The sequence below is a fragment of the Halyomorpha halys genome, unplaced genomic scaffold, assembly GCF_000696795.3.
Source record: "Halyomorpha halys isolate HHAL.00 unplaced genomic scaffold, Hhal_1.1 Scaffold31.1, whole genome shotgun sequence".
In the NCBI taxonomy this organism is placed as follows: Eukaryota; Metazoa; Arthropoda; class Insecta; order Hemiptera; family Pentatomidae; genus Halyomorpha; species Halyomorpha halys.
This window is the reverse complement of record NW_027107458.1, coordinates 794,913-818,349: the sequence shown is the minus strand read 5'-3', so window position 1 is coordinate 818,349 and position 23,437 is coordinate 794,913. Positions and strand designations below refer to the sequence as shown.

Genomic DNA, 23,437 nt, shown 5'->3' with positions numbered 1-23,437 from the left:
TTGGAGTTGCGATCAGAGAATAACACAAATAAGTTAAAAAACTTATTTATTAGTGCCAACGTTTTGGCCAGAATTTCTAGCCTTCATCGGGGCTAAGGACAAAAACAAGATAACAACCAGTGAATAAAGGATATATATAATGATTAAAGTATATAATTGTACAGAATAATTATTATTTTCTTAATTATTTACTTTAGTCATTTTATATATCCTTTATTCACAGGTTGTTATCTTGGTTTTTATTCTTATAATTGTTCTAATTGCCATTAGAATGCCTGTATATTTACATAATATTCGGTATTTCAGAAATTATAATAATAATTTAAACTTTAAAAAAAAATAGAAATATTTGATTTGTTCTGTTAATTCTATTTATATTTAATTACTACTTTGGTTTCAAATTATGGGCTCGGCTCGTAATAGACAATACTGCTGGTAACAGAAATCACGGTATAAAAAAAAATTGATGATGATATTATCAATTATTAATGACATTATTTTTAACCACCATCACAATTGATATTCATGACATCAATCTGCTATCACAAAAAAACAAGAAAAAAACTAAACAAGAAAAGTTGTTGTCATATTAATTACCAACTGGTTTTGGCCTTCATGGAAGTCTCTGGTTGCCTAGTGAATAGTTGGATCCCTACCTATCATTAAATTAGACTAAAAAGTATTTTAGCTTGGTAGATTTAAATTTAAATAAAAATTAAAAAGTAAAATTGTTAAATAGAAAAATAGGTCTGTTTTGCACTAAATATATTCATAAGTTGTACAGACATGTTTTATTTGGTAATTACAAGGAATGATTAAAGATATGATGAGGAGTGATCTGATGATTATTAGAACAGGAATAAATCAGGAAGGAACAGTATTCACAAAGATGACCCAAGTTCTAGCTTATGCACAAGACGTCGTCATCAACAGTAGATCCCTGCAGAGCATTAGGACTGCCTTTGAAGCGATAGATGTCGAAGCAAAAAGAATGGGCCTGCATATTAATGAGGAAAAAACCAAGATTATGCTGTTGGGTAAGAAGCCTCTGGACCAGAGGATGAGTCGCCTGGAAATGGGCTCCTTTAATTTTGAAGTGGTAAGAAGTTTTTCTTATCTTGGATCTATCATCAATGAGAACCAGGATGAAGAAGAAGAAGTTAAAAGCGGAATTGCTGCTGGAAATGGAACCTATTTCTCCATTGTAATTCTAATAAAGCAAACTTGTTAGCCGTACCACCAAGTTCACCCTATACAATACATTAATAAGGCCAGTCATCACATAGGGTGGAAAAACTTGGACCCTGAGGAATAAAAGCATTAACCTGCTAAACAGGTTTGAAAGAGTAATTCTGAGGAGAATCTTAGGGCCCGTATGCGAGAATGGTAATTGGCGAAGTAGGAAAAATGGTGAACTTTTTGGGCTCTATAAAAAATGTAGCATCTCCTCGTACATAAGGATACAAAGGCTTAAATGGCTTGGCCATGTAATGAGGATGACCGAGGAAAAAGTGGCTCATAAACTGTACAGTTACCTTCCCGATGGTGTGCGGCAACGTGGTAAGCCGAAGGGCCAATGGAGGGATGCTGTGAGGCGGTATCTGCAACAATTGAGGATCCCAGTTTTCCTTACAGAAGATAGAGAAAGATGGTAGGCGGCCGTTGAGCTGGTCAAGGGCTTTATTCGCCTTTTGTTCCAGTAAAAGAAGAAGAAGAAGGAGCGATTAAATCATTAGATAGTATTAAAAACAATTTACTAAAATCAAAAGATATTTATATTTTCTACATTAAATTAGAATAATATATTACATAAATTCATCTAAATTAGAACAAATATATAAAATAAAAATGTTTCTTTCTTTGAATTAATCAATAAGTTTCATCAGTAACTTATCTAATAGTAACTAGATTTGTACTCTAAGCATTTTATTTGATGTGTAAAAAAATATAAATTTTACATATTTTCTTCTAAAAATTAGTAATAATAACAAAAATTATATATAATACATGTTTCTCTAACTTAAATTAATATCACAACCATATTTGAACATAGAATTAGTAACATAGAATCTAATAAGTATATGTATATATATTATAGAAAATAACATAAGTAGCTATTATAAACAAAAAACAACACAAGAACCCCAATCATTAAAACAATAATTTTGCCCCATAACCCAAAATGAGCTTATATATTTATCAACTACAAAAGAAATACAAAACTGCACTGATTCATTCTCTGGGCTCGAACAAACATCGAAAAGAAGCTGGAGAAATTGTAGCACCATCCAGGGACTTGATTGGCGGAAGTTCCTGAGAAATGGGCCGAAATCTGAACTTCTGCATAAGTGAGGTCAAAAATAGGAAGATAGTTGTTTTGGCTAAGGCTTCTCCCATACATCTTCTTTTACCTGAAGCAAAGAAGAGGATTTAAGATAGTGAAATAACAAAATATTAATAAGAAAAATTATAAATGTATATATTTAATGATTTATACTAGAAGGAATGTCATACTATTGCCGATCTCCCACAGGGATTCCGTTTAAGTTCAAAATTATTTAACTTATTCACAAATGACTATCAAAAATTCTAAAATGTTAATATATCCCTCTTTGTCTCAGATACAGCACTATTCTCCCCATCTTACCCAATTGACATAATAACTAACAGACCCAAAGAAGTCTTCAAAAAAATATCTAAGTACCTTGAAATATGGGCGTTACATCTAAATATTAAGAATCAGAAGCCATTTTTTTTTCCCAAAACGATGGTCTATACTAAAATCAAATAGCTTTAAATAATATTCTTACTCCTTTTACCAAATCAGTTAAATACTTAGATGTTGCACCAGACCCTAAACTGTTATTCAACCGCCATGTTAATTAAAAATTAGAAAATGCAAAAAAATAATTCCATATTTTATTAAAGATCAAAATTATCCACCTGCAATAAATTGATACTCTATAAAGTAGTAATAAGACCTGTCATAAAATATGCCTATCCTCATATAGAGAGAGCTTCACTAGCTCCACCAACTTGAACTACTTGAAACTAACGAGGAGAAGATGGTTGGGGGTGCGGTCAATGAAAAACACAAATAAGTTTGATTAACCTATTTTTAATGTTCCAACGGCTAGAAACTCTAGCCGAAACGTTGGCACATTAAAAATAGGTTAATCAAACTTATTTGTGTTTTTCATTGACCGCACACCCCAACCATCTTCTCCTCGTTCATCATCCACGGTCAACTATCTCTCATAATTATAACTTGAAATTAAGTTTTTCACACAGTAGCAGTGTGGTAACACACCTGTCTCCCAACCCAAAGGTTGCATATTTGAGTCCCTGGGCCTATCCAGGATTGTTTCAAGCATATAATTATACAATACTCACTCACAGCCACAATAAATGATATGTATTTTATTTTATTTCATTATTATTTTGTTTTGTTTTTTCCAAAATGTAAAATATTGTCGTTTTGTAATAAGTAGCTAGAAAAATGTATTTTATAAAAGTGTATCCCAAAGCCAATAGTAATTATTGTACATTTATGAAATAAAAATTTAAAAAAAAAAAAGGAAAGTAGGACAATTGAATAATAAAGAGCTTTTCAAATATGGAAAACAAAAATATTAATTAATTTATTCTAGACAAAAATATTTTTCATATTTCCATTAATTAAAGTATGTCGTACTATTCTCCTCTTATGTTTTCAACCTTTTGAAAGAAATTAACACTCTTGCCTAATAATATGTCATATTTAAGTAATTATGACTGGTGTGATTATGTCATACTATATAGATCATGATGTTATAAATTTAAGAGTATCAAAATATCAGCGAATAAGCATGCATGAAATATGTAACAAAATAATACCTAATCCAAATGGAATGAAGTTATCGTGTTGAATAATAGCACCATTTTCATCAATAAACCTCTCTGGCCTGAAGTTCTCAGGGTCCCCCCAGTAGTCCTTGTCCATGTGCAAGCTATATAAATTCGCCAATACAATGGAGTCCTGGAAGAAAGAACAAATACAAAATCCTATTCAGTGGATAGTCAAATATGTAGATTTTGGCAAAGCTTTCAAAGAACATTCACATATACTCTAAAAATCATGATATAAAGAGTAAAATAAAATATATGAAGTTATAAAAGACAGAAAAAGAAGACATTGCATGATTAGTGTACCTCGGTATTACTCCGAGAATAGGCATTGAATTCTAATAAGATTACATTGTGGCTAGTCTAAAACTCCCTTTGTGTCTTCAAACTAATAGTAAATTCAGTGTGGTACAGTGACCTGAATCCTGGTTCCCTGGTGGTACAGAGGACGACATCAATATGGGAAGAGAAGGAGGAGCAAACCTTCCTATTTGAAAATCCAAAAGATTCAGAAATCAGACATTTGAAAACATTTCAAACTGTGAAAATTGAGAAAGAACATTTTATACAAAGAGTTTATTAAATTTTAAATTAATACCAACTATATTCTTTACTATGAGAAATTGTGTATTTATCCATATAATGTGGAGTTTGAATAGAAAAGAAAATTACTGACTTCAAGAACCATTTGCTACAGTATCTAAAAAAGTTCCAAACAATTTTAAAACCCAATAAGTTGGAAAATTGGGGATTCGTAAGCGTAATTTAAACTGCAAATTGTGATATTTGACATATCATTGAACAAATTTATAATACTCTTGGTAAAATGATTAGTCATTGAGAGAATCTGATTATGATCAAGAGTTAGGATATTTGAAAACGTATTTCAAATAGTGTGAATTGAGATAAACATGCTACTCAAAGGGTTACAAAAATTTGAAATTAATAAAGATCAAGTTGAAGGCGGCTTTTTCAAAAACATTAAAAAAAATTAATTTTTTATTCAGAGCTCTTTATCTTTAATCGTTATTTAAAATTAGCAACAATACTAGTAAATCTATGAGAGCATTATTTAAAGTTGAGTAAATTTGCTAAAATATGAGCCCTGACAGAGCTATTTACGTTCAATAGTTCCCAAGATATAGCTTATTAAAAACCAACATTTCATAAAAATGTTCTCAAAGATTAGTAGTTAGTGTCAAAAATATGAAATAACTGTTCTATAAATCTTATGTAGTATACATACTGTCCTGATAACGCTGAAGGGATTCTAGGGCTATTGGGTATTAGTAGTTTAATAGGGGTGCACCATATAGAAATGTAGTAGGTCTGAATATTATGTTGTATATCAGTAGTTGAGTCTGAGTGACAGCCCTAGTGAGTACAGTAAGTGTTATATAAAAGTGTTCGTAACAGGTAAATGAAAAGTTTCTATTTGTAACAAAAAAATAGAGAAATGAAGATTTGAAAACGATCAGATGGTACTGCATTTGCATATAGTAAAGCTTGCTGGATTCTAAGGACTAAGGATTAATATTTAAAGAATATAATTCTTTTACCAGATTGTTAAACTTGTCACCAACTTAGCTTTAAGCGCTCACGTCCCCTTAATTATAGACATTTTAAGATATAGCTTAAATAAATATATTTAATTTATTATTATTATTATTTAATTTTTTTTAAAATAATTTATTTACAACTGTATTATATATATACAACAAGTAAATTTGCTGTAGGTGAGATAGTGACATGATACAAACATGTGGAGAATCTACCCATTGATAGAATTCCAAAAACAGTTCTAAAGGACAAGATCTCGAGGCCATCTTCTTTACAGACGCCTAGGAGGATTATTAGATAGTGAAGGAGAAGCCAGGCTAGAAACGAGTTGGTTTGGGTGGTTGGGAAGTTTATTATGGAAGGATTGGTGTCTGGTTCTGGCCAAATCGGCAACATAAGGGATATGTAATGTCCTGATGGATGACTTGATTTGTAACAAAGTAAGGAGCATTAAGGATTTTACGAAGGATTTTGGACTGAAAAGAATTGGATTCGAGAGGAATTAGATGGTTTAGTGGAGCCTCATAGCTCAACTCTGTATGTCCAGATGGGCCTTATAAGAGTCATGTAGATTAGTCTTTTGTAATGGATTGGCAATTTAGACCCTTTGTCTAAATGTACCCTTTGTAGTAAATGTTGCAATAGTCGGAATCGACGAGCAGTTTCCTGTCTTTTCAGTCTTGTATGAGGATTCCATGTCAGTCGTTTGTCCAGATTTAGTCCTAAGTAACGGATCTGCTCAACAGGAATAAGTGGGGTATTATTAAAAGATACTGTGTGGCAAGACGAAGGTTTACGACGAAGGGTAAATGTGATTTGGTGGGGTTTATTTTAATCCTCCAGTTTTGGCACCATTCTTCAAGGGTGGTGATGTGGGATTGGGATACAATGGAAGAATCATTATTCACTGACAATAGGCATACGTGGTGAGAATAGGATGGGTTGGGATGTCAGCTGTAAAACTGTATAAAGGATAGGACCAAGGATACTACCCTGAGGTACAATTACTTAATTTAAATAAATATTATTTTGGGATATCAGACATATAGAACATTTTGTGCTAGCAATAATACACTCTCAACCGAGCGCATTGTCTGTTAGAAAATGATGTCCAACCTCGGATTAAATTCTAAGCCGATGATCTTACATTTATTCAAATAACAAAAAAGATATTTCACCAACCTTTGGAATTCTATAGCCCAACACTTCGGCATCCTCTTTAGCACGATGGGACACAGTTGTTGGAGTTACATTGATACATCTTAGTAGTTCCATAGTGAATGCTTCGAGGTAGATGAGCCTGAAATTCATATAAGAAGTTCAAATTATAACAAGAATAAAAAAAAATATGAATAATTAGAAAGAAAATATATATAAATTCAACACTTATTTTTTACCATCCTTATTAATTCAAGATAAAAAAAATATAACATCAACAACCACTAGTTAAATATATCGAAACTCTCGAAACTAATTTATTAGTTAATTAGCCACAATAAAAAAAAGATAAGAAATTTTCTCTTATTATAAGCTCGTCCATAATGAGTTGTTAATAGTTGACCGTATTTAGATGTACGAAGAAGATGGCCGTGGTTACGTTCAGCTAAAGTAAGTGCCGATGTTTCGAACTGAATTCCACGCCTTCTTCAGGGTTAGTTTAAGCGCAGTTTCCGCCTGATTATTATATTTATTTACTTGAACACTCGTTTTTTTCTTTTATTTCTTAATGAGGTATTATATTGAGACGGAATCATCGCCAAGTGTCACCCTGATAAAGTCTTAAAATTCAGATCAAAACATCGGGACAAATAAATAAGTTTTGTTTATTTGTGTAACTTTGCTGACCGCACCACCGATCCTCTCCTCATATAAGTTGATCTGTTAAATCTTTACCGCTACAACCCATAAAGGGTTAGGGGTATACTTTGTAAGCAAGTACTGTTACTAGACCTACGGTTGTGCAAGGAGGTGATTTGGTCAGAATCAACAAGGGTACCCACTTTATGAGGCTGGGTGGAACTCGGTGAACCCGAGGGGCTGATTCACGGCTACAGTGAAACAGAAAATAATTATCTGCCACAACTGGATTAGAATCAAGGTGTTTGGAGTTAGTAGCACAGTGCCTTGACAATAAGCTACTCACTCCTAAACTATATTAAATTTAAAAACAAATGAATGTTGGTTAATAATAACATATGTTCAGCTTCTAAAAATATCTGATGTTGACTTTTTTTAGTCTTTTCACGCTTTGCACTCGGTACAACGTAAGTCTAGTATAACACTCTGAAGGGACTTGAAAGATTATTAGTGATTACAAAGAATGAAGTTATTTCACCGCAGTTTTTTAAGAAACAAATGTTTTCGTGTAGGTTTCTACTAAAATCAAAATATGCAAGATGCATGATAAATAAATAAACCGGTTTTACGTCGATAGAGAACGTACGAAGTGGATTAACGATGTATTATAAACTTTTATCTACATCTTTGTCAGATAACTGACTAAAAAAGCTACATATTCAACCAGGATTGAATGGTTTGTTCTGCCTGGAAAAAACAGGTGAACATTTTTTAGAAAAATGCATAAATCAACCTGCTATGCATTTTGGGAACTGCTCCAGAATTTACCATACTGTAGAAAATTATAAGATATAAATTTCGTTCTTATAACTTTTTTTTTTAAATATGTGTTCTTCAATGTCCATAAATATATCTTAATCAAATTTTATGCTTTCATACTTTAATTGGTTCTAAAGTTGTACTTTACGATTCTAGAGAACGTTTTTGTGAAAAAATGGCGTCGAGTTGCAAGTAGGTGACGTCAGAAACGTTGTCGAGTGCAAAGGGTTAATTATATTATGATGGTTATACAAGAGTAAGTCAATTATTATCCACAATATAGTTATACAATTTTATTGTAATGAAATAGGAAACTTGCAAGTACATCATTTTTCGATATAGTCCCCTTGCTTTTCAAAGCACTTGGTACATCGTTGTACAAGTTTCATGATGCCCTCATGAAGGGAGGTTTTCAGTTGAGCTGCGGATGGACTGCCCTTTAATGTCTCATTGAGTGGACCAGTGACTAGTGATAGTCAGAAAGGGCAAGATTGGGACTATATGGAGGATTAGCCAGTACTTCAACATTGAGTTTCTGAAGTGTTTCAGTAGTATGCCGACGGGCATTATCAATTAAAAAAAAATAATTAAACTATGTACCTCTGCAACCCGTATTAAGGGTTAAGGATACAGTACTTGATAAGAAAATACTGTTACTAGACTAACGGTTGTGCAACGAGGTGATTTAATGATCAACTCAATTTTGAAGTACTGGTACTTCATATAGTCCCGAACTTGTTTACTCAAAAGGCATTAAAGGGTAGTCGATTTACTTCGGACGAAGCAATGAAAGTAGCGCAGCATTCCTGGCTTGTAGTTCAACCGAAAACCTTCCTTTGTGAGGGCATGAAGCTTGTACAACGATGGACCAAGTGTGTTAAAAAGCAAGGGGATAATTTCGAAAAACATTATGTACTTGTAAGTTTCCTATTTGATTGCAATAAAATTTTATGACTAGATTGCGGATAATAATTGATTTACATCCGAATTTATTACAGAATAATTGTTTAGGTATTGATCGAAAATTCTTTTACCGAGGTTTATCCTTCATAGTGACCTGGTTTCCTTTCCCAATCACTGCATCCAGCTCGTTCTGCAGCTTGGTTTGGACGTGAGGATAGTGGAGAAGATAAAGAACGGCAAAGCCCAATGTCGCCGTTGATGTTTCTGGTCCAGCAAGGAACAGATCCAGTAGCAATATTATCAGCTGTTTCTCTGCAAATTTCAGACGTTTTAACTTACAGCATAATTTTCACATAGTATTTTTTATCAAAAACTTTATTAGCTAATTTACTCCAAAAAACTAACTGATCACATTTAATATACGTACCTAATAGTTTTTATTTATTTTTTTATTTTTAACAATACTCCATATTACGTAACCAACAAAACCTTACAACATGACCCCAAAATCCGTTATATCCTAGACATTATTCCTTCTAGATTTACCAACTTCCATCAAAACCTTATTTACTATCCTAATCTCTTGGCACAATCCCTATCTAGCCCTAACCACTCCTATAATCCTCCTAGAAGGTTGAAACGGCATTGGTCCCGATATCTTGATGAATTGTTGTAGGAGTTCTGGCAGTGGCCACCTTCTTCTCTCTAGTGATGAGTGTATGCGGCTCAAACGCTCTCACTTGGTCTCCCTGACCCTCAAAACCAGTGACGTGGCTGGGAAAGAAGCACTCGTATCTCTCCCTTATGTTCCGCACGGGAGTGGCATGGCTTAGCTCGGAGTTCCCCAGTAGAATGTAAATCTTGTATATAGGTGTGAATAAGTTTTCATTTCATTGTCTTCTGCATAAGTTATTTCGTTTTATTTTTATTAGGTGATTAGTTTTATTTAATTAATTTTGAAATATAATTATATTTTTATTTATAGAAATCAATGTAGGAATATCTTTTATTTATTTATTCCTTTAACATTATTATTTTAAATTTAGATTTTTTTCTTTTAATTTAGTGAGCACTATTTTTCTTATTTTTCTGTAGTTTTTTCTCTTCTACTGGAGTGTTATGCATGAATATTATATATTATTTAATAAATAACTCAAATAATATCCAATTATAGTCTCAAAACTTTATTTCTTTTATTCGTCCAACGTTTCGGCCAATCCGGCCATCTTCAGGGACATCTACTCAATACCACTTTGCAAACATATAATTTAAAACATTCTAAAACTTCATTCAGGCTATTCTGCCCAGGTCAAAACATTTATATCTAATTAGTTAATTATCCATTAAAAGTCAAAGATTATTTCTCTGCAAACACTATTGTGAGAGGTTGTGATAAATGTCTATTAATAGTGTTTGCAGAGAAATAATTTTTGACTGTGTTTTTAATGGATAATTAATTAATTAGATATAAATGTTTTGACCTGGGCAGAATAGCCTGAATTAAGTTTTAGAGTGTTTTAAATTATATGTTTGCAAAGTGGTATTGAGTAGATGTCCCTGAAGATGGCCGGATTGGCCGAAACGTTGGACGAATAAAAGAAATAAAGTTTTGAGACTATAATTGGATAGTATTTGAGTTATTTATTAAAGAATTACCAGTCTCAAGAAAATATTAAGATTATAAATTATATATTATGTGTGATATTGTATGATTGCGAATTTGAACGTTAATACTTAATTAGCGCACTTGCTCAGCCTCCACTGACTCATCACCAGTGATGCAGCGAGTGGGATGCGCTGGGATCTTATGGGCTCTGCTCTACCCCTCACAAGTGGGGGTTAGGATGGGCTCAGGGATCCTCAGGTCGATTGTGTAAATATTGTATATATGAGTGTAAATGTGACTAGATATTCTTTTAATTTTATCATTTAACTCACTTAACTACGCCGCAGAAACCTGGACACTTAGCCCAGCACTCTACTCCAAACTACAAGCAGCAGAGATGGATTTCTGGAGGAGATGCCTGGGAATAATCCGCCTGGATAGAATCAGGAATGAAGATATTAGAAGCAGGCTAGGGGTAACCGATGGAGTTCTGGAGAGGATTGGAAGGAGCAGACTGAAACGGTATGGGCACTATCAGCGGATGCCAGAACGTAGGTGGCCGAAGAGACTTCTGCTATGGGAACAACCAGGAAGACGGAGGAGAAGAAGACCCCGATCCCGGTGGAAGGACTGCGCAGAGGAAGACATGGTCGATAGGGGACTTTAGGAGGAAGATTGGTGGGATAGAGAAAAGTGGAGGGACCTGAATGATGGCAAAAAATCTCCAAAAGTAAGAAAAGTAAAAAAGTACATTACTTCCATCGTTTGACAACTGAATTTAAAATTTAACAATGATAAAAGTCAGTCAACAACCAGATAAAGTACTACCATACACGCATTATTTTCTCATTACTTAGGAAATTTTCTAAATTATTTCTATCATAAACCCAAAACTTGTTTCTTAGAGAACAGAATAAAGCAAATTAATGAATAAAAGAGAAATTTCATTTAATCGAGAAAGATTTCTCTGTCAATTTACATATTGGTTATGTTTCATCCTAACAAGTTTTAAAGAGTAATAGTCGCACGTATATTATTTTTAATTTGAAACTGCACCAGTTCTAAATCTAATCAGCAGTTAGTTAGAAGCTATTGCTATTTTGAAATTAATTTAATTTGGCTCTTGACTTTAAGGTAAACTTTGATAAATAGAAACGTTTAGGAAAAGGTAGATTACCTTGTTTTTACTTCACACTATACATATAATATATAGTAAGGGGGATATTATAGTAGAGGAAAATTTTTATTTCGAGTTTTCGACGAAAATACACGTTTTGAGATCCCCAGAGTCTATTTGAACTAACTAACTCAAACAGGAAAAATCATACGTAACTGAAATTACATATTTAGTGCAAGTAACGCTTTATAGAAACAATTTTTACTATTTTTAGATTTTTTAGAAAACAGCACAAACGATTTAGATTCAGAGATGTGTAAAAATTAGCTAAAGCTAAAACTAATTGTTAAAGTTGCCATGGATACGACCCTTATTCATGAATGAACCATTGATAAATAAATATCGTAACCATGGCAATTTTAGCTACTAGTTTCATAGTTGCCCAATTCTGCTGTACAATCAAATGATCTGTAATATCGGTTAGATTTTTATCCTTATTGATAGAGTTTAACCTGGCTTCAATGCAGAATTAAAAAAAATTCTTCCTCTAAGGCACCTTAAATTTTGTTAATTTGAAATAATCAATCATTTTACGTAGTTAACACTTATGAAAAATAATTTAAATATGGACTATGATAGAATTCGATGATTAACTAAATATAGAAATAGAGACAAGAAAATCGAAGACAGATTCAGAGTGCCCGATCTCACCTCATCACAGTCATTGTTGGAGCCAGAGCCTATTTGTACTATACACTATGCCCAGATTAATCTAGGTCCTACGGATAGTTAATTTGGGGCTTTAAATACTATGTTGGTAGAGAATAAAAAATAGAAATAGAAAATTTAAATATCCCCCGATATGGATGAGTCTATAAAGATAAAATAAGAGGTGAAAGAGATAGAAAGAGGAAGAGAAAGAAAAAGGAAAATGTGAATATGCACTATAATATGGTTGGTAAAAATAAAGAATAAAGTAAACAATATATGATATAAAAATAAATAATAGAAGATATAAAAGAGAAGAAAATATAAAAGTAAAAAAAACTACAAGAAAATGATAAATGATAAGATGGTTGTTAGAGAGAGAGAGAAATACTTTATTCATTCATGCTGCCCAAATACATAAGGTTGCTTCATTACACAGCATACTTATCAATCCGGAATCGGACATATATAAATTACATATTTTTACATGGTATAATAATATTATATACATTCTATAAAATAGAAAGAAAACATTTTTTTTCCCACAGTTTTCATTTACAATTACAAATTTCAGTATACACATCAAATACAAAGATTTAAATTTATTCCTTTTTTCTTTTTCCCTCTCTTGACCATTCCATTTCACAATTTTTATTTCATTTGATCGACAAATTCACTCTCCCGAATTCCCCCTCTCAGATTCTCCTCAGTGACCCGTTAAACAAATTCAATATCAGACAGCAGCGCGAGATCAAACCAGAGAAATACTAGTCACAGTAGTAGATCAGTTTACAGTAAAACAAACAAATAATTATAAATTACAAATAATGGTAAACATTTTACCAAAACAAAACTTATGTATTAAATCGAAAGGAAAATATAATAAAAAGTTGGTTAAAAGAAATACTAGATTGGATACATAAGTAAAAAAATAAATTAAAAACAAAAAATAATAGTAATAATAAAAATAAAATAATTTAATGAATAAATAAGTTAAAACACACAAATCGACAGGTCCACCTACTAAAATAAATAAATAAAACAATAAATAAACTAGAGCTAATACGCAAGCAGGCAATGGAGTATGATCCCCAGAGTCCAAAATAATATTTTATGGCAATATCCTCAATGCTAACACCTTAGTCCTCCTAAGAAGCTCCTTGTTCTATCTGGTATTGTTCCGCAAGATCCAAACCAGAGGCCTCTCACGGTGAACTATCTCTCTCTCCGAAGGTCTCGCGGAATTTTTCCTTGAGGAAAGGGATGCATTTTTCATATATTTCCATTTTTTTTCCCCTTTCCACTCCACCTTCCTGTTCCAGTCATTACTCTCAAATCTTACTGTCGGATCTAAGACCACAGCCGTTTCTGACTTTTGCAAATGCGACAATATCGGCGTATATTACGGATCCGTTGGTGTAAACGCAATAAACCTCCTCGAAGCAGGTGAAGTCTTTTCTTTCAAGGAACTTCATCAATTCTTCTTTGACCCTGTGGTGACGGCGTGTTGTAAGGAGGGATTTGTTGGGGCATTTTCCCAGCACATGGGCTGGTGTTTCAGACTCGCAAATGCGACAGAGGGACCCAACCTCTCCTTGCTGTCCACTGGCCCCTGGAACTCCATGCAGGGGTGCGTAGTTGATATTTAGTTTCAGGGCGTTCGCCCATTCTGACCCCGAGAGCACCTGCTTCTCACATATATATCTATTAGCTTTTTGGGATCTCTTTGAAATGGCGAACACCAATACTCTGCCACCTGCATTTGGCCCATTCTTCGAAAGCATTCTCACACAACGACTGCCGTAGAGCTCTCACACTTTGATAGCCCTGATCCACCGCCAGTCTATGGGTACATGCCGCGATTTCGACTTCGTAATTGAATGTAGACTGGAATGGGGCATCCGGAACATTCGACAGTCGCTGGGTAATGGACCAATGGTGCAGTGGAGGTTCCTATTGACAGCGGATCAGACCCAGTCCTCGATACCTCCTGGGTGCGTACAGCATCGCCGACGAGGTGTTAGCGGGGAGCCCGATGGTGGCCTTGATACTCCTGCGGATATTGGTATCAATGCCCTCCAATACCGTAGGACGTATCTTTGTAAGGGGAGCAGTCTGGAGAGGGTAAACAAGGCCCGGGAACAAGTATTGATTGACACCGTTGATCTTTTGTTCAGTAAAAGAACATTCAAAGAAAACTTCTTTGTAAGATAAAAATATATAGAAACAATAAAAGGAAAATTTAATAATAAAATAAATGAAAATTAAAGGATACTAATTGGATATATAATACTTCAAAATAAAACTAACCTAAATATCTCAGAATAAAACACATTAGTGAATAACATTGGTACATATTATTAAAATATTCCATAAGGTCTTCAATCATTGTTGGACAACAATTAGCTATAGTTGAAACTAATAACTAAAGTTGCCATGGATACGATATTTATTTATCAATGATTCATTCATAAATCTTCATTCATTCATAAAGCTATAGCTAAAATTGCCATGGATACGATATTTATTTATCAATGATTCATTCATGAATAAGGGTCGTATCTATGGTAATTTTAGCTATTAGTTTCATCTTTTGCTAATTTTTGCCAATCTCTGTCTTCAATTATATTAATAATTATCGTTTCAAAGAAAATTTATATCGATAAGATTCCAACAGATCTCTTTCAGCTCTTAACTTGATTCTCTTAAAATGACATTTTGAAAAATTTTAATTTTGAAATAGCATTTACCTGTAAAAGTACTTTTATTGCCTTCATGTTTCTTCATTTCATTTAAGAATGCATCAATCAAATCTCTGTTTTCGTAACTCGATACAGTTTTCTGATGTTCATCAACTATTCCCTTAAATTAAAAAAAAAATTATCTTTTTTAATTATTATGATATATTACAAGAGATCAATTAAGTGTCGAATGAAAAATGGTATTTCAGTTTTTTCTTATTTTTCTTATTTCTTGACATTTTATTATAAAGATCTTTGGCCTAGAATATCTTTGATATTGAATATTTATATAGATTATTTAAAAAAAACAAATCTATTTCACTACAACCTATGAAGGGTCAGTACTTTATAAGGAAGTACTTTACTGGACCAAGTTTGTCTGTAAGTTGTGCAAGGTGGTTATTTGTTCATAATCACACTGGGACCACCAGATTTTTCCCCTATCAAGAGTACACACTTTATGAAACTGGGTGAACCTCGGATCCCAAACCCACAGGGCTGACTCAGGGGTACAGTGAAACAGAAAATAATTATCTTCCACAACCTTATCACAGAGCTACCTACTCCAATAAAAATATATTCAACTCGAGTGAAAAAAACATTTATCTGAATTAAATTATATGTATATTTTTTTATTTATTTAATGTGATTTACAACTGTACAAATAATAAATACAATTAGTAAATATTGTATATATGTATGTATAGTTGACCGTAAAAATTGATAGGGAGATGGTCAGGGTTGCGGTCAATAGAGAAACAAAAATAGTTTACAACTATTTATTTTCCAACGTTTCGCCCCACTTTGCAGGGCTTCATCAGGGCTGTCCAAATAAATAAGTTGAACAAACTATTTTTATATTAAACTATATTTGGGAACTATTTTTGTTTTCTATTGACCGCAACCCTGACCATCTCCCTATATATCAATTAGTAAATATGTTGTATGTTTCATATTGACTTGAAAATCTTGGGAATGAACCACTCATTGGTGGTACTTCAAGCATTAATTTAAATTAGAAGGTCCCATGGCCATCTTTTTTTCAGACGCCTCGGAGGATTATCAGGGATTATTAAGGATGAGAGATTAAGAATTAATGGGTTAGGATGGGTAAGGAGTTTGGAATGAAAAGATGCATATCTGTTTTGAGCCAAATCTGCAACGAATGGGATGTTAAGGTCTTTGTGAATGAGTTTATTGGTAACGTAATAAAGGAGCTTCAAGGATTTTACGTAGGATTGGATACAGGTTTGGTAGAGCCCCAGAGCTCAATTCCATATGTCCAAATTGGTCTGATTATCGCAGTATATACTAATTTTTTGTGATGAATGGGAAGTTTAAAGCGTTTATCAATTAGGTGTTGCAGCAATCGGAATCTACGAGCAGTTTCTTGTCGTTTCAGTCTTGGGCCATCAGTGTACTAAGATATTTAAAATAATTTCATAAAATCAACTTCATTATGAAGGCCAGATTGAATTCTACAAATGAATGGGAATAGAGAATGAATCCGAAGAAATATTTGGTATCACCAATGATAAAACTGCCAATCCAATTAAAAATAAGGGAATCGATTAGAATTGATGTTGATCCGTTTAAAGTTATGAACAGAAAATACCTCCCACAACTCACGCACATGCATAATAGCAATTAATTTGCATATGCTGTGGCAACACTAGCGCCCCATGTGTCCAAGATAGTAAAAGACTAGCTGTGCCCCGAACCAAACGTCAAAAAGCTCAATTTTTCCTTCTGTGAAATATTCGCAAATCATCTTTGTTCCTCTACTTATTCCAATTAACATGCGAGAGTAACTTAGGAAAGAAGCTCCCGAACTTGGGACGAGGCTATCAGGGAGATAGGAAAATAAGAAGAGAGGGGATGCCACCTTCATCCTCATAAAAGTCCAGCTGGGTGAGTGCACTCTATTTTCATTTCTGTAACCGGATCTTCGGGCTCACTGGCGCATCCATGAATTTTGTTCGCTGAATTCACTTTAAATTTTTTTTTTTATCATTTATTTATTGTTATTTACAACTGTATAACATGTATACAACAAGTAAATTTGCTGTAGGTGAGATAGTGACATGGTACATACATGTGGAGAACCTACCTATTCATAGAACTCCAATAACATTTCTAGAGGAGAAGATCCCGAGGCCATCTTCTTTTCAGACGCCTAGGAGAATTATTAGGTAATGAAGGAGAAGCCAGGTTAGAAACAAGTGGATTTGGGTGGTTGGGAAGTTTTCCATGGAAGGAATGGTATCTGGTTTTGGCCAAATCGGCAACATATGGGACATTGAGGTCATGATAGATGACTTGATTTGTGACAAAGTAAGGAGTGTTAAGGATTTTACGAAGGATTTTGGACTGTAAGGATTGGATTCGAGAGGAATTTGATGGTTTAGTGGAGCCCCAAAGCTCAACTCCGTATGTCCAGATAGGCTATTGGTAATAATGGATTGGTAATTTAGACCGTTTGTCTATTAAATGTTGTAATAGTCGAAATTTACGAGCAGTTTCCTGTCATTTCAGTCTTGTATGAGGATTCCATGTCAGTCGTTTGTCGAGATGTAGTCCTATGTAACGGATCTGTTCGACAGGAATAAGTGGGGCATTATTAAAGGATATTGTTGGGCAAGAGGTCATTGGTTTACGACGAGGCGTAAATGTGATTTGGTGGGATTTATTAGAATTAATTTTTATCCTCCAATTTTGGCACCTTTCTTCAAGGGTGGTGATGAGGGATTGGAGGGTACAATAGACATGTATCATCGGCATACGTGGTGAGGATAGTGTTAGGATGGGTTGGGATGTCAGCTGTGAAAACTGTATAAAGGATAGGACCATAGGACTACACTGAGGTACACCAGCAGACTGACGGAATAGGGATAAATAAGCATCGTCTTTAAAATTTTAAAATTATATATTCACACACATTTCTTTTTCAATACCACATTATAACCTGTAATTTCATTGATTATTATATATTATTTCTCTCTAGTTCAATGTCCACAACTCTATACATTCATTTTCTTTCACGTAAAAGTTCTTCAATTTAATTAAAGTCCATTTATTAGCCCAACCATTATTCTAAAGTGAGCTAGCACCTGGCCTTCTGTTGAAGGTGTACTTAATACAGATGGACTTGGGATGATGGACATGATGGGGTTTGAGGACATTTTATAGCTTTAAAATTTTAGCTTAACTTCATTAGGGTTAAAACACTTAATTAGATTCAAGGACTTCATTAGATTCAAACACTTAAATGATGTAAACATAAATGAACAAAGTGAATTAGAAATTAAAAAGAGGTACAGTAAAATGTAAAAATTAAATAAGAATATTAAAAGGTTTTAGACAATTAATAAAAACAGAAAAAAATAACAGATAAAAAAGAAGAAATATAAAATACAGTACAAAGTAAAAGATGGGAAAAGGGGGATAAGAATAAAAAAAAGATAGGAAACATACCTAACGGTGCGAAAGTGAACTGTTAACAGAATGTTTAGAGAAGTAGTGGGGATTGACAGCAGAAAACTTCAAATTTGAAAATAATATTAAATTAAAAATTATCAGAAAATTAAAGGAAATGTTAAAAATAGGCAAACATTATATGATAATATTCATAGGTCATAGGGGGAAAGAAATTATTTTAAATAAAAAATTATACATACCCAAAAAGAATGGATACATTATATATAATGCAAAGACAATATACAAAATAAATAGGGGTACAGGGGTGTGTAAATTATATAGTAGAAACATTAATAATAAAGTAATTAATGTAAGTATACGTAAGTTGGGAGTAACATATGAATATGAAGTGAAAAATAAGATATAAAAATATAAAAGAAAAATAATGGATAGTAAATATAAAGTAATAAAGTAAGTAGGGGGGAGAGAATTAATTAATAAATAATTAAAAAATAAAGCCAAATAAAATTCATGACAGAGAAGTGAGCTTCTGAAATGCAGAATGTACAGAAAGAAGATTTATGGAGATTTTATAAGGGTTAAGATGTGACTTTATGATTGATTGAATTCTCTGTTAAATTTATATGAATGGATTTCGAAATGAGGCGGTTTTTTATGGTTTGAGACAGCAACAGGAATTGAAGATTGATCGAAGTTAAGAGAATAATTAAGGTTTATAGCGTGTTCTGACAATTTAAAGGCGAAAGGGTTACAGGAGCTGATAGAAGTTTTGTGTTAGGAAATAACGTTTTAAGTTGATTCTTAGTTTCGCCGGTATAGAAGGAATTACAACATGGGGTAGAACAAGGAACCCGGTAAACTACATGAAAAAACTGAAATAGGGTATTTTGAATTGCAGAAAAGACAGGAAATTTTGTTGTGGGACTTCAAGCCAAGACGTAGGGTAGGAATAGTGGATAGAGAAAATATTTTTACCTTAACAAAAGATGTGAGTTTGGTAAGAACAGCCTTGAGTTTATTGAATGACGTCAGTTCTGGACAAATGAACCTAAGAAAGGGCATTTGGTTCAGTATGCCTCCCGACATGTCTTGGAGGCGAAAACTGGCGTGGATGGTATCGATCAAAACTTGTGCTTTTTTGTCGTCCAACTCGAACCTTCTTCCAGATACAAGAGACCATAGAATGTTCATTATGCTTATGTCGAAAATGCTTGGCAAATCCACTCCGTCCTGTAAAATAAAATAAAATGATTTGATATTGAGACCTTAACATATATTTTAACTTAAAAGTTCAAAACCCACCAGTATAATTGAGCCAATGCAATAAGAAATCAATCAACATTTTTGTGAAACTGTGTTTTATAAGCTACTTGTCAAATACAGTTTGTTTGTGTATCTCAGGGTAGTGTTCTTGGTCCTATCTTTTGTACAGCTGATATCCCAACACTACCTAACCGCGTATGCATATGCCACAAGTCTATTATCAGTAAATAATGACTCTTCCATTGTATGGCAAGCTCTCCAATCCCACATCACTATCCTTAAAGAATGGAGTCAAAACTGTAGGATTAAAATTAATCCAATAAATCCATTAAATCAATCCAAATCACATTTATTCTCTCTTTTAAATCCATTACATCCTGCCCCACAGTATAATATCCAACTTATTTCTATCGAATTAATCCGTTACCTAGGACAATATCTGGACAAACAGCTATGGAAAAATATGGAATCCTCAAACAAGAATGAAATGACAGCTCTACGACTCGCGACTATTGCAACACTTTCTAGACAAACGGTCTAAGGTTCCTACTAATTACAAAGAAATTGAGCTTTGCGGTTCAATTAAATTATCGTATCCAATTCTTACCATCCAAAATCCTTCGTAAAATCCTTACTTTGTCACAAATCAAGTCATCTATCAGGATCTCGTTGTTCCATATATATAGCCAATTTGACCAGAACCAGACAGCAATTCTTCCATGATAAACGTCCCAACCATCCACACCCACTTTTTCTAGCCTGATTTCTCCTTCATTACCAGATAATCCTTATAGGCGTCTGAAAAGGATGTGTCCTCGAGATCTTTTAGAGAGTTCTATTAATCGGTATATTCTCCTTATGTCTGTGTCATACCGTTGTATAACTAACACCAAATTTCATGTTGTATGCATGAATTATTTATTTATTAATAATTTATATATAATTTATTTATTAATTGTAAATATCAATTAATAAATAAAATATCAATATTATTATGAAGTATAATATTGAGTATTATAACATATAGAGCAAACTGTAATGTGATTAAAGAATGATTGTATTCCATTTCTCCTTCTGGCAGGAGAAATGGAATACAGGTGACGAGAGGTCAGAATTATCCAGGATGTATGAGTCAGAAATATGACAGTAAGTTGAAAAACAATCACAAAACATTTAATGTGAAAGAATGTTGTTTAATCCCTAAATACATTTTAATGTAACTCAGTTGGAATATGCTATACGAAACTAACATTGTCAAGTTGTGTTGTATAAGCTGTATCTATATTTTTTTTTTTGAATTTTCGTTTCACAACATAAATCCAAGGCATAGCTTTTCTAAATTTTACTGAAAGGTAAAGTTAGAGCTTTTATAAGCGAATTAAAACTATTAATATAGCTCATAAAATGTAACAAATATGACAGTAAGTTGAATAAAATATCGTGGATGATATTGAGGAAAAACATCTGAAGTCACATGGATGTTTAAAAATAATGCCTGAATTGGTGTGTACGTTTAAATATAACGCTCGAAAGAAGACTGATACCTTTAGTACAAAGGGAAGTACAATCGTGGAAAATTGATGGTAGAAGAAGATGAGGTAGTCCAAAGAAAAGTTGGAACAATGAAATAGAAGTATTCTTGAGAAAACAGCCTAAGAGAGGTGTTAACGCCATAATATATATAATTACCTTGTAAATAGTATTTGAGTCTTATTAGTATTTAATTTAGTTACATTTATTTTTATTTGTATAGTTTTATTAAGATTTAGTTATTTGAAAAGAAAAATGTGTAATTATAGTTGTTTGTAATAATGAGTAATAGAGACAGTTGTTAGGGGTGATAATTGTTGCTAAGAAGCGTCACCTAGCAACGGACCGACCATCTTAGTTTTTTTAGAGCAGTTCCGGCTAATTTTTGGCTGTGGTAGCGTCTAAGCAGCCCTGTCTGCCCTTATAATTTAATAGTTTGGACATTTTTAGTGAGTTAGTGAGTCATTGCAGTTCGGAACCAGACCTTTTCTGTTTCCACTTTATTAATTGCAGTTCCGACTAATTACTGGCCCTGGTAGCGTCATTAACAGCCCTGCCTGCGTTCATTTTGTCGGCTCCCCTAATACAATACGACTGTAGGATATTCGGACCATCAATGAGCCACTACACCAACTCTGGACCATTGCAGCGATTTATTTAGCAACAAGAGCTGCGACCTATCTCGGCAGCACTCTTCCTGGGATCTATCGGAGTGGAGCAAACGTTTCGTCGAACAGTATTTATTTTACATATTTATATTGTTTGTAAATTTGTCTCTTTTGTTTTCTTAATTTATTTATCTAATTTTATTTTTATCTGAAAGGCCTTTTTATTTTTACATGCATATTTTAGTTTTTAGTTTTCAAATGTTTAAATTGAACCAAATAAATGTTAGCCAGTTTGTTTTGTTTTTTTTGTTTATTTTAAAGCCTTCCAACAAAAAGACATAGTCGATTTGAGGTAGCTTTAACAAGAGAGATGTGCTTTGGTTAGGTTTATCGGAAGGCAAACATACTAAACATATATATAACATACTAAACATATATTAGGCAACCACTACTTTAGTAGACAATCCTACTAAAACAAAGTCGATTTAGCTTTTATAATTGGATCTTATGAAGTCCTTGCGCTTACCTCAATCGATTTTCGATGGGATATTTTTAAATCTATACATTTTAAATATTCATTTGGGATCTTCAACATATTTTTTTAGTAAAACCTGAGAATATAGAATGAGAATCTATAGAAAACTATACACACTACTATATTTATTTTGTATCTATTGGTATTAAAATATGTTAAACTAGAGAAAATATCAAACCTTGCAATGTTTAAGGATGTGTTGGACAAGATCTTCAGTCTCAGCACTTATTTTGTCTTCCATTATGCTCCTATTTAAACCAAATGACTTTAAATGTTTCATGACGAACCTTTTCTGCTCATTGAAGAAATCACCGTCCACAAAAACGAGCCCTGGAAAAAAAAAATTTTAATATTTAGTAATAGCAATCGGCATTATTAATTTTTTATTATTAATATACACAATTTTGATCCATTTTACTCTCAACTTTTATTCTTAAAAAACTTTCCAACGTTTCGGCCCTCAGGCCATTTTCAAGGAGACAACCTCAAATATTGATGTTATCGTTTTTTATCTCATTTGCAGGCTAATTGCCCATGTCACATATAACGTTTTTTTTTATATCTTAAGTATAAAAAAAAACCCTTCGAATTCCTCTCGTGTTCAATCCTTACAATCCAAAATCCTTCATAAAATCCTCAATGCTCCTTACTTTGTCACAAATAAAATCATACAAGAAGACCTTAATGTTCCCTATGTAACCGATCTAGCCCGAACCAGATATCACTCCTTCCATCATAAACTCTCTAACCACTCAAACTCCCTAGTTTCTAATCTTGCATCCTCTTCCATTCCTGACAATCCTCCGAGGTGCCTGAAAAGAAGATGGCTAAGAGACCAGCTAATCTAAAATGTCATTAGAGTGCTACCAATGGGTAGTTTCTCTACACGCCTGTAACACTCCAATTTAACTTAGATCAGATTTACTA

General features: G+C 33.2%; 2 protein-coding genes across 2 annotated transcripts in view; one reads left to right on the top strand and one right to left on the bottom strand.

Moving 5' to 3' along the window:
• The first annotated feature begins 811 nt into the window (after positions 1 to 811).
• LOC136795384 (uncharacterized) lies at positions 812 to 1,231 on the top strand. The gene has a single exon (XM_067045744.1). It carries the CDS (start codon positions 812 to 814, stop codon positions 1,229 to 1,231), a length of 420 nt encoding a protein of 139 aa, XP_066901845.1.
• Positions 1,232 to 2,023: 792 nt separating this feature from the next.
• Positions 2,024 to 23,437, bottom strand: part of LOC106685080 (methyl farnesoate epoxidase) — a 55,662-nt gene continuing 34,248 nt past the window's right edge. The window contains exons 4-10 of the mRNA XM_014427571.2: positions 22,689 to 22,840; positions 19,550 to 19,804; positions 15,146 to 15,257; positions 9,096 to 9,276; positions 6,628 to 6,745; positions 3,877 to 4,018; positions 2,024 to 2,411 (exon numbers count right to left, since the gene is read on the bottom strand). Of these exons, the coding sequence (XP_014283057.1) occupies positions 2,233 to 2,411; positions 3,877 to 4,018; positions 6,628 to 6,745; positions 9,096 to 9,276; positions 15,146 to 15,257; positions 19,550 to 19,804; positions 22,689 to 22,840 (1,139 nt within the window). The 3' untranslated portion in view covers positions 2,024 to 2,232. The remainder of the gene's footprint in view (positions 2,412 to 3,876; positions 4,019 to 6,627; positions 6,746 to 9,095; positions 9,277 to 15,145; positions 15,258 to 19,549; positions 19,805 to 22,688; positions 22,841 to 23,437) is intronic.

Excerpts from the sequence above, each read along its gene's own strand:
- LOC136795384 (XM_067045744.1), top strand. The coding sequence starts at position 812 with ATGATTAAAGATATGATGAGGAGTGATCTGATGATTATTAGAACAGGA.